General features: G+C 39.6%; 1 protein-coding gene across 1 annotated transcript in view; it reads left to right on the top strand.

The window, feature by feature from the left end:
• The first annotated feature begins 792 nt into the window (after positions 1 to 792).
• ca16b (carbonic anhydrase XVI b) overlaps positions 793 to 17,177 on the top strand; it is a 94,907-nt gene continuing 78,522 nt past the window's right edge. The window contains exon 1 of the mRNA XM_069144378.1: positions 793 to 1,717. Within this exon, the coding sequence (XP_069000479.1) occupies positions 1,633 to 1,717 (85 nt within the window). The 5' untranslated portion in view covers positions 793 to 1,632. The remainder of the gene's footprint in view (positions 1,718 to 17,177) is intronic.

Genomic DNA, 17,177 nt, shown 5'->3' with positions numbered 1-17,177 from the left:
TGTCATCTGACGGAAAACAAGATTGAAAACAAAACTGAAAAGTATTCATAAACTTCTGTTCGGGTTAATTGCACCTGATCAATGAGAATACGGTGAGATCCGGAGTAACTGTCGACCCCGGAGGTGTTTTGCGGTGTGCACGGAGGTAGTGCAGCCTGGAGGATCGTGCGAGGATGCCCACGAGGATGTGGGGGCTTTGAAAAAGGTAGGCATTTTGGAGAGGAAGCAGATGGCCCACATTAAAAGCAAAGGGCCCTTGTGACTGTCCTCAATGGCCCTGCAGAGAACTGGGTAATTAAATGAGAAATTTAATCAGATTCCTCAAATTAAATGTCCAGCTGGATAGTTCTGCAAGAACACCACTGACTACACATTTACCTAGGGGAGTATCACCATGTGGATGCATAATTCTCCCATCAGTACACACTCGCACACGATGATATTCCAGGTGATGATTACTGCTAAAGTATTCCATTCACAGCTCTGCCAGCAGGAGGCAAAGGGGCATCACAGTGTGGCCACAGAAGGGTCATTTCAATAATGGGACCTGGGAGGAAGCAGCAGAGCAGGGGAGATGACAGGAAGGGGGCTGGAACCAGTGGATTCAGCAGGGGGACTATTTTCTCTTTTCTCTTTCTGAACCAGGCTTCAAATCCAATGGCCTCAGCCGCATAATATTCGAACAATATTTCATCATGTTTGATGCAACATGTTTGATGCAACATTTAAAAAAAAAAAAAAAAAAAAGAGGCAGCGGAATCCAGTGTGCATGGTGACAACGCAAGCTGACACTGGTTTCTGGAGTCTTTCTCGTCATAGCGCCTAATACAGAAACAGCCTCTGGGTCCGTTCCGAGTCATTTTGCATTCAGCAAATCCAAGAACCACCCTCCTTCCCCCCAACCCTCCTTCCCCTCCTTCCCCTCCTCCCTCCGCTGCCCCCGCCCCGTGCAGCAGGCTCCCTCCGTCCGGGTAGGATGGGACCAGACCAGTAGCCACACATCCGTGCACGCCTGACCGCTAAGTATACTTCCTGGATGGAAGAACGGGACGTTTCGAGCTCCACTTTTCTGATTCGTGTCGCCGACGCAGCGGATAATCACTTAATAATGACCACGTGCGATCAATATTATTCGACTACTTTTCGCTCCCTTGTAGTTAAAGACAGCGATTGATCGCCGATTTGACCCCTTCAACACTTCGGGAATGTCGCTATCTGGAAGCCCGCTGCAGAAACGGAGGAGTCCAGCAACAGATTTTGAAGTGTTTGTGCCCAGCCGTGGTGTGCGTAACGTTTTATTCCTCGAGGCTGAGAGCCTCAGCTCGGACCGCAGGCGAATACATCTGTCGTTTTAAAAAAAAAAAAAAAAAAAAAAAAAAAAAAAAAAAGCAAAAGCAGTGACTGCATCCTGACCGCCAACCCTTTCTTTTTTTTATTATTATTTTTTTTTTGTTGATACTTTGATGCTCTGCCTTCCCGGCCGCTGTGCCAACTTCATTTCAGCTTCGGTAGTGTGTATGTGAAAAAAAAAAAAAAAAAAAAAAAAAAATCTTTTTCCAAAGAGGAAGAAAAGACACGCAAACTTTGTCACCCCCCTCTCGCCTTCTTGTTGCTCTCGATGAGCGGTCTAACATGCGGAGAATACGGGAACCGAGTTACTGGTGGATTTTATCCTTAATGTTTTTAACCTTGCCCAAACACAAAGACTGTCAATCTGGTAAGTACATGCGAGAAACACGGGTTTAGCTCCCCAACTACTCGGCGTCTGGCGCTTCAGTGGAGGGTGGAGGGTGGTGGAGGTGGTGGTGCGGGGGGGGTTTCTATTCGAGGGTAAAAGCGAGTTTTGGTTGTCGAAATACGATATTTTTCAGCGGTATCGTTTTGCCTGAATTCATAACGGTTTTCCGGGCCGAAGCGAGTTTTTTTTAATTTTTTTATACCGTCCGGCTGCTGCTGCTGCTGCTGCTGCTGAGACTCTTCGCCTCCGTGATGTGTGTGCATGTTATTGATTAGGCAGCTGGACTGTGGCGCAAACTATCCCTGCGTTATAACTACAGCAGTCCCGCGTCCGGTCTTGCGGTTTCTGTTGGACACCTTTCTGGTTATTCACACAACACGGCGCGAATGCCATCAATTCTCAGCAAACGTACTATACAACACCCTTGTATGCACTCTGTGACTGCACTTTTGGTAGTGTTGGACTTTATCTCCTCCGGTTTACCGGGGTTGCTCCATCGTTTTAGCCTGTTGGGGTTTTTTTTTGTTGTTGTTTTGTTGCGCCGGTGTTTGTGGAGGTGCCCCAAGTTGCATTTATTGGCCGGCAGTAGTTTTGGTCTCGGGTTTATGTGGAGGTGAAAATCTGTGTCTTGTTTGCTGTCATGTGCGTAGGTAGAGAGTGGATCGGGGCGATAGTTAGCGCTGTTGGCTTGTGGATGGATGTGCAAGTATGAGGGGCGATTAATGCCACTGGAGTACGAACGTGGTTCTGGACTATGGGCGACCCAATTTGGGATTACTGGTGCTGCACGGAAATCGGTGAACCATGAGATTCAGCCGTGGAAAAAGCCTGATGGGCCAGCTAAATACAAGTGTTAGTGTTGATATCAGCCACGGACACATCTACAGTATCTAGATAAGGTCAAACTATCTTAGCTGTTCCACTCTGTGCTTTAATATATTTATATATATATACATATATATATATATATATATACATATATATATATAAAACATACATATACAGTATATATATAGATATATGTATTAAAAACCCTAACCGAAACCCTAATCACAAAATGAAATGGATTACTGAATATGGTACAATGGTGTTGTGTCAAAATTTGGTTTTTCCCTATTGACTCGTTCCCCATAAATCTGCTCGCTGTGGTTGGGGTATGGACTTTAAAGAGATAGTTCTGATTGTTTAAAGTAGGGTGCTTATCCATAGTCATTGTATCACCTGCAGTATACAGGAGACGGCACATCCCCAGTTTGGAGAAACAGGCGGCTGTACCGGCACGGAAGCTAAGCAATCTACTGATGCTCTACTGCTGCTGTATACGAAAAGATTCCCACAGATTCCCACAACCGGACTCCTTTGGAAAAAAAAAAAAAAAAAAAAAAACAGCCTGACCTGTGACATATTTGATATTAGGCAAATACTGACACATTACAGTTTAAAATATGATTATGATATATCTGCTGATGTCCATTTTTTTTTTAAAACATACATTCGTCTGTGTTACCTTAGGCTAAGCTCCATAAAATTGTGGATTGTTAGAAAGAAAGGGTAAAGGCTTTTTTTTTAACAAAATATTTTGTTAGTTAACCTATGTAATATCAATTATCTTTCTTAAACACAAACATCTTTGGTATCTCTGAACTGCAATTTCTTGACACTTATGGACCAACGTTGTGCTCACATTGCTTCTCACACATGTATTTGTTGGGCTCTATTATGCTACCAAGAACGATTAAAATAGTTGAGACATGGGAGTGATGTCTACAGGCACTCTTCATTGTCGGTCATCCAGATTTTTATCCCAATTTTAAAAACCTCCTCCAGCGATAATTACGTTTTTAACGTTATTACCTCATTTATGTGGTGTTTTTTTTTTTTTTTTTTTTTTTTTTTTAAATATATGCTACCAGAAATATCATGAGTGAAATAAGGGGTTAATGCCATGGCTGAGCATTTCTGTTTTTGGAACTGCAGTGTCAGTCTGTTAAACACCGATTCGACTGCCACGGTTTCATACGTCACAAACTTAAAGAACCGATCCCGGGGGGGGGGGCTTTCCATGTCATTGAACAGCCAGCTCGAGCTGGAGGGGAGGGGAGGAGTGGGGTGGCTGCAGGGTGGGGTGGGTGGAGACTATTTGCCTCGACATGAATCTACATGTACAGAATAAAGGACTAGGTGTGGAGTTGCATTAAAGCACTGTGGGGCATTCGGGTATTTTTTGTCTTGGAAAAAACACCATCGAAATATGAAATTGTAATAACAGGATGATTTAAAATTTTTTTTTTTTTTAGGGTTTTAGTCGATGCAAGGCGAGGAATTTAAAATTTCATCATACACTTTTGCTGGCATTATAACTGTAGCAACTGTAACCCCTTACCATAAGCATACAAGTACGTTTGTGTCCAAACATATTTAATGTATTTGGTCCTGTGGCACCAATCATCCTCCATAGGCAAGAAGCAGTGATGTAACACAGGAGAATGGTTCCTCTCTGAGTCACCCCCCCCCCCCCCAACCCCCACCCCAAAAATCCCCCAGTTCCATGCTTCCACGTCCTCATGTCCTCAGTTTGCAGCTTTATAGACTTGTAGCCGTACAAGCCCCCTAACAGCTGAGTTTTCTCATATGGCATGTCTCACCAGACCTCTGACACACAGCAGAAAGGCAATACAGGCCAAGTGGCAGACCGGCTGGAAGGTGGTGGGGGATAAATCCAACTGAGCACCGTCAAGTAACTGTGTTTATCTACCGTTTCAGGCGAGCTGACATAAATCTTTATTTAAGTTTACATCATAGACACTATTGCTAAAGTTTAACAAAAAAAAAACAAAAAAAAGGAGCAATGAAAGGCTGGAAAAGGATATTTCCTTTCTTAAACCACACACTGGATTTAAAATTATACCTGTCGATAAAATTGACAGCGACGCTTAATTTTCATGATGACGTTTGAGGGATTTATCATCAGTGGAAAAACAGTTTTACATGTCTTTTCTCCCTAATACAAACATCATCACTTTCCACAGTATCATGATGTTCATACTGCTGTTGCGGTTCTGAAAACTCTATTTCAGGCAAACGAATGCAGACACTTTTTTTTTTTGTTGTTGGGCGGTTTCGAATTGCAGCCCCGTGTCCGTCTTTTAAAAGCATTGCTCATCATTTATTATAGAAAATTTAATTGTTGTACTTAAAAATTGTTAATACAGCCACAAAAAAAAAAAAGGGTAAAGGAGTAAAGCCTTGCAAAATTAGGACCTCAAGGAACAGATTTTAAATAATTATTTGACAAATGTAATGGCCATTTTCAAATAACTCCATTACTGCTCGCTGCAAACAGAATGTCAGTGAGCAAACGAGTTATTAATGTTAGTAATGAGGTCCTGATGCACTGCTGTGCCAGCAGGATGCCAGCTGATCACTGATGTTGGCAACAGCACCGTTATCATCAAGGTCCTCTTTATGTTTTCTGGATAATTGGTTCAATATGTACAGTACTGACACATCATCTCAAAGCAAACGCCCTGCTTTTTAAAATAGCCTCAATAACATATGCTCAGTCTCAATCAGAGATGGGCACAGCGTACTGTTATCTGTTGTCTCTCCAGCAGCTGCTTGTGCCACCCACTAAATGGTCCGATGGGGAAACATCGCATCTGTAATCACTTTTCACTTTTGTGCAGATAATTCGCTGTTTATCCTTCTGCTGGAGATGCTCACCCTTTTGCTTCTTGCTTTCAAATGTAATGACCGGCTTATCTATCTTTTTTTAATTAGACTGGAGACATTTGAAAACAATGCGGTGTTAGTGATAACATTATTTGAACTGTGATGAGTTAAACTATGAGGGAGCCAACTTTGTCGGACTGTGGTCTGGTTTTGGAGAAGCGAGAGCTGGTACGTAATTCGCGTCACGTTGTGGTAGTTAAGCAGTGGCCAGCGGTGTCGTTTGGGAAAAGCACCCCTGCATGTTTGTCTCAAACTGACCCGCTGTGAAAAATGTGCTTCATTTGGCTGAAACAGCCTGTGAAATCATCCACCCTTAATTATACCACAGTTTGCTCCAGAATTTGTAGGTTTCTATTAACATAGTTTTGTTTACTGTGCAGTTAAAACAATTATGATAATTATGTAAAATGCAGGACATTTCATTTAAAAAGTTAAATTAAAACGGTATTATTTTAGGTCAGTGAGGATACTCTAACTTTCACAAACAGTTGTGGTAGAGTATGAAAAACTGTGTTCAAGTTTGAGTGCTCATTTTGCGGTGTCCTTACTGATGGAAAATGCAGTTTGAAAAATAATCTTGATGATTTCCCCAGCGCAAACAGGGCAAGTGTGAGTAAACACTCGCAACCTTGTGTTATTTTCCAAATTTCTGATTTCTGATTCAATCACTTTCTCGAAACACATATTTTATGTTTGTTTTTTCATTAAATTGAAAGTGTTTGGTTATGTATTGAGTTTTAAAAAAAACAACAACATACGAGATGAAACGTTTCCGTGTGCCCTGACACGGAGTCTGTGTAAACTCAAGGAAATTAAATTACAAGACACTGTCGTATTTTCATTGAAAATAATGCAAGTGCTAGACGTGTAATATTTTGGCAGCTACTGTCTACAAAATCATAGTACTCCACAGTTTTATGACAATGTGAAAACAGAGGTGTATGTCAGAGGATTTGAACCAAACTTCGATTTTTGAATGTAAACATGATACTCAACAACTTCTCAAATAGACCATCAAGTGTTTTCCAGTGGATTTATTTGATCACTCTTTGGCTGTCTCCTGGAAAATTGCATCACTTTTAACAATAACTTAAAATGTACACTTTTAACAAATGGCTCCTTCACTTTTCTTATCCATTATAGTAGTATCCATCAAAACCAATTAAAAAAATTATATAATAAAATGTTCCTCTTTCTTTTTTCTGTAGTGTAATTTTTTTTTTTTTTTGTGGACACTTTCCAGTTTTCTGTACAGCATTAAGAGTAATAGTGTATAGCTTTTCATATGCTGGGCTGCACTCCAGAGGACAAAGAAAAGTTTCCTTTTGCTAGAAGATATTACCTTCCCAATAAAACAAATTCCAAGCCTATTTAAAAATTTTTAAGACTACATTGTTTGCAATTCACATTTAGGTAGCAGTCTTCTTCTTCCCTCCCTTTGGTAACACATTTCTGTGGATCGGTTACCAACTAGATCGGTGAAGTGCCATAAAATTGTTATCAGGATATGTATAGCGACACTTCCATTTGTGCGTCTGTGTGTGTGTGCATGATAACCACAAAACTGGGACATGCTTGTAAAAACATTGCACCATTGCACCATTGCATTGCTAGTGTTCAAAAACTCCACAGGGTACCTTTAACACTTGCTGAAACAAAGCAGCTACGTGACTAAAGACTCATCACCAGCAGTGCAAAAAAAATGCATGCAGAGAAGAACTATATATAGATACATTATACCGCCCTCAATTGTATGCTATTATATTTAAATGAGATAGATTATTGATATAGGAATTCATCATCTTTTGTGCACGCATGTAATTTTTTTTCTTGTTAGATTGGTGACTACCAATGTCAGATCGCTGCAAAAGCTAACGGCCTGTCCACTGGATACAGCTGCTGTCATGTCTACAACATGATTTACTTATGTTTCAGAAGTGGAACATCATCTACCACTCTGTTCTTTACCGACCACATTTCCAATGTTGTTGGTGTGTTGCTTCGGAATTTTCTTTTGTTTTACAAGCATATTGAAGATACATTGAAGATCATTTATAGTCAATTTGGCAAGAGATACTGTGTCTGTATTTTTCTTGATGTAATTACCATAGCTGCTGACATCACAACTAAAACTGCAGCAATCCTTCTCCTCCTTCACAAGTATGTAAAAAAAGAAAAGCATTAATGTGAATTCAATTCCCGTTGCCAATAAATATAGGCATTTATAAATTCAGAACAAATTCACGCGTTAGAGACAGCGGTATGGTAAAGACTGATCTGGCGGTGGAATATTTCATTCGATAAGAGCTCAACATTCTGAGAACAGCGTTTATTTTACAAGATAATCACAGTAATTTGACGTTAATAGTGATTAAACTGTTTATTTGTTTAACTTATGTTAATCAGGGCAATCAGTCATCACTTCATTAGTTGTGTGTATGGTTGAATTCACTCAGTCTTTCAGCCAAGACACTCCAAAGCTGGTCACAGTAGCATTTTAATCATTTAGAATGACTCACAGCCACTTCACTCCAAAGCATTTCATCGGTCCTAGCAACATTCAACCCAAACACACACACACACACACACACACACACACACACACACACACACACACACACACACACACACACACACACACACATACATATTCTGGATTCGACCAGGCGGGTTTGAAACAAGGGAGGAAAAATGCTGTTGGGGAAACTAGTGTACTTATTTCCTGTGCTTCATGACAATAGTGATTAATGTCCAGGCAATAAGGCACTCTCACTGAAGGACATCAACGGCTGCACTGGAGGACTTGGCCATATCAATACATGTCCTGTGTCCTTCAGTTGCCGCGTCCTCTTTCCCCTTAAACAATCTTGCCGCGATGTGATACCGTGTCAGCTTTACTTACAGCTGAACTGTCAGTCAACGCTGCCCCTTGGAGAGGGAAGACAATGGAACCTTCAGGCTCCTTTTTCCTGCTTTGTGTTATTGTGGGTCAACAGACCATGTGTGTTTGCTTTGAGCTCATAGGGTTCCTTTCTTTTCTTTTTTTTTTTTTCTTTTTTTTTTTGTGCGCTACATTCAAGCTTGTCTTTTTCCGAGGCGAGGAAAGACAAATTCAAAAGTAGGCTATCTCTTCCACGAGGCTCATTTTTCCCGTCGTGAATTATGGCGACAATCACTGAAGATATAGGATTAGGCTGGGCATGTTTTATCAAGCTCAAAGTGCTCTGCAGAATGCAAAGTAAGCTTGTTAAATGAGACTCAAGGTGTATTTGATGAATTAAATTTTAACCTTGAATTAATAATGTTCTTGTTGTCTTGAACAGCTGTAGAAAGTAAAATTAACATGTGTTCCAGTGAGTGTAAATGATACTTTTTGTTAGAATGCATGCGGGTTGGTGATGGTTCAAAATGAGGTCATGGTGGGATTTATATATAAAATTGTACACATTACTCAGACTTTGAAGCTCTGTAGTGTTCGTCCCTGTCAAAAGGATAGACAAATGTTTGGTTTGAACAGAACTGAGCAACTGAATACTAAATTAAATAAGACCATGTAAATCTGACAGTGTTTTGATGTGACATTTTTTTATTTCCATGAAAAACCCTCTTAACAATATTGCTTTTATGCAGCTACATGGTTTAATGCTCTAATCTATTTTAAGTTGTTATACGAGTCCTTGCTTATTTAGAAATTGAATATTAAGTCATAACGACATACTGGCCTAGGCTTGTTTTTTTTTTTTTTTTTTTTTTAATATAAGAGCAAATGTAAACAGACCCTTTTAATTATAACCCTTACATTTGATTGATAAATAATTGTGACCAAGATATGCATTGCGTTTGACCTTTTTATGGTTAATGAAATAATAAACTTGAAAATATGTAATAAGGGATGCACCAATACCTGCTCTGATTGGTCATGTGCTTGTATTCATTGTAATACAAAAACTTCTCCAGAGCAGCGAGCATTATGTTAACGTTACATTAATATTGGTTGAACAGGTAGGCGGAGGAGAAGTGTCTGAGGTTTAAAAGTATGGCACACTGCTCGCTCTGCGGTGCGTAACTATCTTTCTCAGCCGCCACCACATCACAGAATCTGTCCAACTAAAGGTGCTTGCTTGACATTGTGAAAAAGCGCATTAACAGGCTTTACCACTGATATGCAGACCAGCAATGTCTGCATTGTGTCACTCATGAGCTTCACTTCGCAGTGAATGTGTTGAATTGTACGTCCCACCAAGTTGTACTACAAGTAAAGCAGGTTGCATTCTGTACTTTCAACCTCATTCTTGCACGTTTTTGAAGTCGGTGCACTTCATGGTAATTCTAATATCACCAAGCACATATTATCAGTACTTGGTTTTGGCATGTACCCAAATGTAAATAGTTGCATTCTACAGAATTACATCAAATTAACATCGAATGGTAAAATATCATCTGCAGATTTTCATACAGTTGTGTGCAATGGAGGACAAACTGTATTTTTTTTTACCTTTTGTTAACTAAAAGGCAGTCTGCACTGCACACTCTACCATCCCTATAATAACTGACACGCAAATATCTTCAAACAGTTTTACCCTAGATTTATGTGAGGACAGTTTTTTCATTTCTTGAATTCACATGAGATAACGTGTTTGTAAAGAGCAGTGTGGTTTCAAAAGCCAGTTTAAGAAAATACGTTACCTTGGCTGTGAAAATGATAAGTGTTCGCACCCAAATTTCCAGGGTGGGAGTGTCGATCACTTTTTGGAACCAGTTTTAACTCGCTACCCTTTTGAGAGTTTTGAATGCAGGAAGTCTGAAAAGGTTTTTTGCCACGTAGGGATAATAGCTGTTATTATCCACCAGCCTAAAACCCACAGTATTTCTTAGTGTCATCCATAGTCCTTGTCTAGTGTCTAAGATGCTGACGTATTGCCACAACTTTTACCAAATATACTTGTTAATGGAATATCAACTCATTAAATGTCGTTCAATATGAATATACGACTTAAGTAGTAAATACAGAGGGCTAGTTGAAATCAAAAAAAGTTATTAATCCACTTAATTGTACCACCCAGTTAATATCCACTTGTTCACTCTAGTGCTAAACCCATTACTTCCTCGTCAAATGTCCCTCCCTAAGTCAACCCTCAAGAGATCAGTCCCAAGGCGCTTTCCTTTGGCTTTAGAAGGAGATTGATCAGTTTGTTTCTCTCACACTTCAGTTATCTCAGTATCGGGATAATTAATGTTTAACCATATTACTTGAGAGGTGGCAACGCCTCTTTGGTGGTGTTGGGCCTGTTCCAGGTGCCCTATATGTTGTAATTGAAAGCTTACCTTTGTGATGTTTTACCATTTCGAAAACTGAATTTTGTGAAAGGAATCTGTGGTACTGTAAAACTGACCGAGGCAGCTACTGTGAGAATTTTGTGTTAATTCCAGGGAATTCCTGGGGAGAAGATCTGCTGAGTGGGATGCCTTTTTTGGAGGCCGAACAGGAGTTTAGAGACTACCCTATCGATCGTGTTGACATGCTCCCCTTTGGGGAATGCAAATGTTTCTGTTCTTCAACACAAACATCCAAACCCTCCTGGTAGTGGTACCCTAATTAACTAGGGATATGAATACCATGGCCTTTTCCTTTGACATTTTCATCTTTCAGAAAGACAGTGGTTTACGCGTACTCAACTAAGACATTTCTCATTTTTATCAGACAGAAATGTTATGACAACGTGGACAACAGTTTCATTTATTTAACATTTTAAAAAACAAAAACAAAATGCCTCCTAGTTGATCCCTGGATAATTTTAGCCATGCTGTCTTACAAATTCTCTTGCCTCTGCTTATCTGTCAAACACTGGTGTAACCTGAAGGTGTGACAGCTGCTGTATGTTATTGTCACAGCTAATCTAAACCTCAGAGCACAACACGCATGTTTACTGCTGCAGAGGAGACCAGTCCCAAGGTAACCACTAATCACTCAGGGATTCCAGAGATGATCTGTCCCCACACTCAACAGCATCAAGCAGGTGGGAGCTAGCAACCACTCTGCCGCATCTGCCTCTCAGTTTTTGAGACACTCCTCTGTCCTGTTTGTAACGTTTAGAATTAAATGCCTTGAATAGGCTTTATGGCACCACTTAGATTACGGAGTGTTGTCTTGTTAAAATTGAAGTTGTTGCTTTGAGATAAAAATGATTTATTATAAGACAGTGAATATTAGAACTGTCCTGTCAAAAGACCTATTAAGTACCATACAGCCTAAGATGAATAAAAGCAGGAGTTGCCACAAATGCATTAACCCGTCACCATAATTTAATGTATTATTGGATGTAGTATAACGGGTTTGTGTAGAGCAGCAAAAATTAGTTGATTAATTTGTTGATTGACAGACAATTAATTATTTTGATAACTAAATTAATGCTTTTGTCATTTTTTTTTTAACCAAAAAAGGCAAACATTCTATGGTTCCAGCTTCTTAAATGTCAGTATTTGATGGTTGTCACACACGGTATTAAACTGTGTTTGGGATCAGGAATGTCGGTCAGACAAAACTAGACATTTGAAGACATCACCTTGATCAGATTAAGATTTAAAACTATAACATGTCCATTAATCTGAACAAGAAAATCATGGTCAGATTAATGGATGATGACAAAAACTTTTCATCGTGTCTCAAATTCATGATTATTGAGAACTCAGTAAATACAGTACATGGCAACTTTAGTCCTGTTTCATCGTTCAGAATGTAAAGGTTCGTTCCAGTGTGTCTGTCATCTGAATATTGTTAGTGGAGAGAAGTTTGCGTATTTCTGCTTTTGCATTTGGTATTTTCTTGGACCACCATTATCAGCTCTCAAGAACTGTAACTAAATGCCCTTACACGTTGGATTTGCCTCTCCGCTGTGGGGTGTGGTGTTTCATTAGAATCATTAGCTTGAGTCACAGCAAAATATCCCTCAATTGAATGCTGTTTTTCAGCCTTTGTTTGCTCTTGAATGCTCTCGAATCTCATATTTATTATCTTTGAATTTGTTTTCTTGCGAGTTTGACTACATATAGATGATGAAATCAGTGCCAAGGTAGCTTCAGTAATTTTGATGTGAAATATCTATGGTTTTCCTCAGAGAGCCCGTTGATGGGACCACCAAGCTGCCATGTATTAAAAACAAGGCCAAACAAGAATGTGAACGTTGAGGAGCTGTGGTCTGAGCAGATGTCCTTGTTTGTTATGAGTGATATGTTGGCATTGATGACAGGTACTGTAATAGTCTTGTAATCCCTTTTGGCTAATTAGTTGCCATCTTATTGCAGCATGCTACTCAATTTCCTCCAGAATAATACCTCCCAAGGTAATCAGCAGGAGAATTTCTTTATATTGTTTTGATCCCAGCTATGCTATATAGAATGGTGGATCAGAAGGCTCCAAGACTGCTTGAATGGTGCGCAGCACCTTGACTTACATGGAGCACAAAGGTAAAAGGTAAAACCTTTGTGAGTAAGTACTCCAAGTTTTGTTGGTTAATCAAAATCAGCACCCGAGTTGCGCATGATTTTGTGAGCAGTGGTCCTGAGGCCTGTACTACGAAGCAGGTTCAACATACCCAGGATATCTTTCCGTTATCTGGCTTAACAAACCCTGACAAACGAGATCGTGCTAAGCGTTCACATGAAGCTGGTTAACAACTTGCTATTTCCACTCAGGGTTTCCCAGTCTAGCTCTGAGCGCATTCACATAAAAGAGGAGGTGTTTGCAGCACCTGACCAATCACAAACATGGACAAGTATACTAACAACAAAGCCACATATTTCATTCATAATTTTGCATTCAAATTTGAATGCTGGTTAAAAATAAATTAATCGCAGACTGTAGCGTGTTGCCTAACAATAATTACATGTCTGTACTTCATTTAATTAATGCATTCTTAAATGTATTTCAAGACGTTTATGACAATTTCAGCCTCATTATTTCAGACTGGACTGAGTGGCAAATATATATATACATTGATAAAATGGCTTATTATTATATACAAGTAAGCCGACAAGGTTTTAGGGCTTGTCATTTTCTGTTGTACAATGCTATCAGGTAAAAAAAAAATAAAAAAAAAAAAAATATATATATATATATATATAAAATCTATATCATAAAAATTACCAGTGAAAGACTCCGATGTTTGTTCGTTTCTGAACACTCTGCCCCCCACAGAAGACTGTCACTCCGTGCATCAAGCTCCACGGGATCTTCTACAATTGGGGATGAAATTTTTCAGAGAGAATTGATTAGGTGGTACTTTTCCACGTTTTGATCTGAAATCTTGAACATAACCTGCTCTGGAGCAGGGAGCTAAATCCAGTTAGTAGGGGGGTGGTGAGCAATGATTGTTTTATCGTGGGCGAGGAACTTGTGCTTATTCATTTCACTATGAGCAAGTGCATTGGCATGTTGGAGAACCAAGCTAAAATTCCTGAACCACCCTTGTATTTATCCATGATCTTAATTGTAAATTTCCTTCTTTCCCTCTAAACTGACTTAAATGCATAGCCTGTTAAGGACGATGTCTTGTTTTTTTTAGTTTGTTTTTTTATACATGAAACTGCTAACCTTGACTAATAACTTGCAATCACCCTCATAATTGGCTTAGGAAATGAAATGTCTCGATTTCATAGCCAGATTCATTGAACAGCTGGAAATATAATGTAATTTTTTTTGCAAAAAAAAAGTAACGGCGTGTAGCTGGGTAACTACAGGAAACCAACATCAGGGACAAATAAACAACTTTTTTGCAAAAGAAATGCACATTTCATATTTAAGGTAAGACAAATCTGTAATTGTAGCTCTTCATGGAATTGACCCAGCATACAGTAAATAGGCTGTTAATGTCCACATTTTACTGTAGCAGTAATCCATTTTATTTTATCGTTTCAAGCTCAGATTTGTAAAATGGTCTGGTGTAGCAGGCCTTTGTGGTAGACTGGTACATTGTGTATGCCTCTCATTACTTGTGCCAGATATGTTTTTACATCCTGGGTCGTTGTACAGTTCTCGAAAGAAAGAAATACTTGTGTGTGTACAGTAAACATTACATACTAGTGAGTCTTCCAAAGAGGCTGTTAGGGAGGTATCAAATGCATTACTCTCCATGGTTTTATTTATCGTCTCTAAATTCAGCCTTGAAGTATTGATTAGAGTCCAACATCAAAGAGCATTTAAAGAGGAAGGAAAGAGGTCTGACTGCTTGTATGGCCCCGGGCAGGCATGAAGAGTCTGTTTGGAAGTGATGCATGCAAAGTCCTAGTGCAGTGGTATTATTTATGGCTAACATTGAGTCATTTGGGTAGCAACCTAAAGGGTAAGCATTTTTCATTCGTACTAACCAGATGTTTCCAGCTGAGGCAGATTTCCACAGGTATTTGATTTGATTCTGGACATTTTAATAAATTTGTGGGTGTTGTTATATTTTAAATCTTGATTACATGTAGTTTTGTATGTTTCTCTGTACATCAACATCTACATCTAACATCTAACTGGAGCTATATTAACATAAATTTCCAGGCTGGGTGGTCCCACTAACTGCGATCAAATAACTGACTTGGCAGTATCAGTGTCACGCTCTTTGATGGACCCATTTAGATTACCAGTAATCAACCATCACCATTCACGAACACCATTAATGTGTGAGGACTGTAATGTATCCAGAGGCAGCTCAATTTATTTCAGAATCAATAACCAGACAATTCATGCAGAGCTGCACGCTATGTCCTGAGGAATGACCTCATAAGCTTCTTGGCACTCAAGTGATCCAATTGCCACATATTGAAAATTGAAAACTCGCTTTACACAGTAAATTTTCCTGAGACTGTCAAAGCCGTTATGTACAGTCCTGCCACTGTGCGCGGAGACACATTTGAGGATTGCTTATTGTACTCGGTGAGAGGAACAAGCTCTAGCTGGTCTAATAAAGGTCACAGGCCTGAATTTGTTTAATCTTGTTAATGGTTTTCATCAGAGCCCCTGATGCACTCAATCAGTGATCACTCCAGCTATTTAATGCACTTAATTCACTGTACAAGCATTGCCCTGGAAGCACATTCAACAACAGATTGACACCATTTAGATTTACTGCATAATGTTACCATTTCTGAGGCGTAGCCATTCATTGTAGATTCAGCCTGTCAGTACGAGGCATGTTTCTCAACAGGAAGTCGTGCAGTTTAATTCATAAAAGAGTCAGTTTTGTTCAGACAATAGAACAATGGTACTTTGCCGGCATCTTATGAACAGAGGATAATACTAGGATGTGTGTGTATGTGTGTGTGTGTCTTCTCTTTCTTTCTTTCTTTCTTTCTTTCTTTCTTTCTTTCTTTCTTTCTTTGAATTCAAGGAAGACTACACAAGACTTTCATCTACACCTTTTTGCCCTACATGATCAATCAAAGTCTGACATTTGATGTACTGTGTTTCTCACTTACTCCTCGTGGTAAAAGGTTGAAGAAGAGTGTAACTTATTGTACTGACACGTTGCACTGCTCAGGTCTCCTCAATTCTAACCTTTGTAATAATGCACAGATAAAATTAATCTTAACAATATACCTTGTTAAGAGCAGAAAAACTGGTGGGATTGCAAACAACTGAATTGTGAGTGGGTTGACAGTTGGAAACCCATTTGGATTTGATTGTAATGTAATGGCCTTATCCAATTTTCACCATGCAAGTTTGAGAAAAAGACTGCCGACCAAGTGTGGCATGATGGGAAAGTCGAGTATGCCTCCTCTGCCCTTCCTCCTATTCTGTTTTCTTTGTTGTTCAAGTTCCCTAATCAAACCCAAACAAGAATGTTTTCTGTCAGGGAGGAGGTCCAAGGCTGTAGTGCACACAATACCCACAATTGTGTTGCTGGCAATGTTTGTAGACTTATTTAAAGTTAGTTTGGGCTTTCTGTCACTTCACTATTTCTACTTTTCTCTACATCTGACTATGAAGTTTAGCCTTTCATCATCCTGCATGGCATTGACTAAAACATCTTTAACATGATGAACACAAAGCTGGAAACGCAGGTCTGAACAAGTATACAGATGTGCTCATACACATTAAAAAAAGAAAGTGATTTAAAACAAGCTGTCAAGGGAGGTTTTTAAGATTTCAGTCGAGGAACAATTTTAACACGAGACTAATGGGCTTAATTTTCCTGTAATATAGCTACATTTCTCTTGCCTAAGGAGGCTCACGTCCTCTTTGCTGAAGCTGCTCCTTTGCTTTTAACTGTGTAGGTCTAAATATCTGCATTGGGATTTGAGTTGTTGTTTTATTATTTCTGAGTTTGATGTTTTAGCCCGAAGGCCTGGCTCCCTCTGTGCCATATCTTTGGCTGATCTTGGCAGTTCTCATGTTCCCGAGGTCCTTGGTGTGACTCGAACACTTCCGGGGATATCTAACCACATTGCCCACTTTCCGAGGAATGAGAAACACATGCACTCACAAGATCAAGCTCCACTTACATCTTTCCTTTGCTCCTCTGCTGCAGAGCGGGATCCCCAACCTTGTTTTCCCACTGGGGCTTGTACTGTAATAGTGTGTAACCCAGCTCCAGGCACTGTGGGTGGACTCAGGTATTTGGCGTGTAACGTCAAAGGTGCACATTGGAAATTTCTCATGAAGATATGTTGTTAGTTAACAGAAAGTTTAGCAGATGCCCATGTACATTTGACAGCTGACTATATG

This window comes from Embiotoca jacksoni, unplaced genomic scaffold, assembly GCF_022577435.1.
Source record: "Embiotoca jacksoni isolate LCO1_2020_lvr unplaced genomic scaffold, fEmbJac1.0.p SCAF_1, whole genome shotgun sequence".
NCBI classification, from domain to species: Eukaryota; Metazoa; Chordata; class Actinopteri; family Embiotocidae; genus Embiotoca; species Embiotoca jacksoni.
This window is presented reverse-complemented; position numbering and strand designations above follow the sequence as displayed.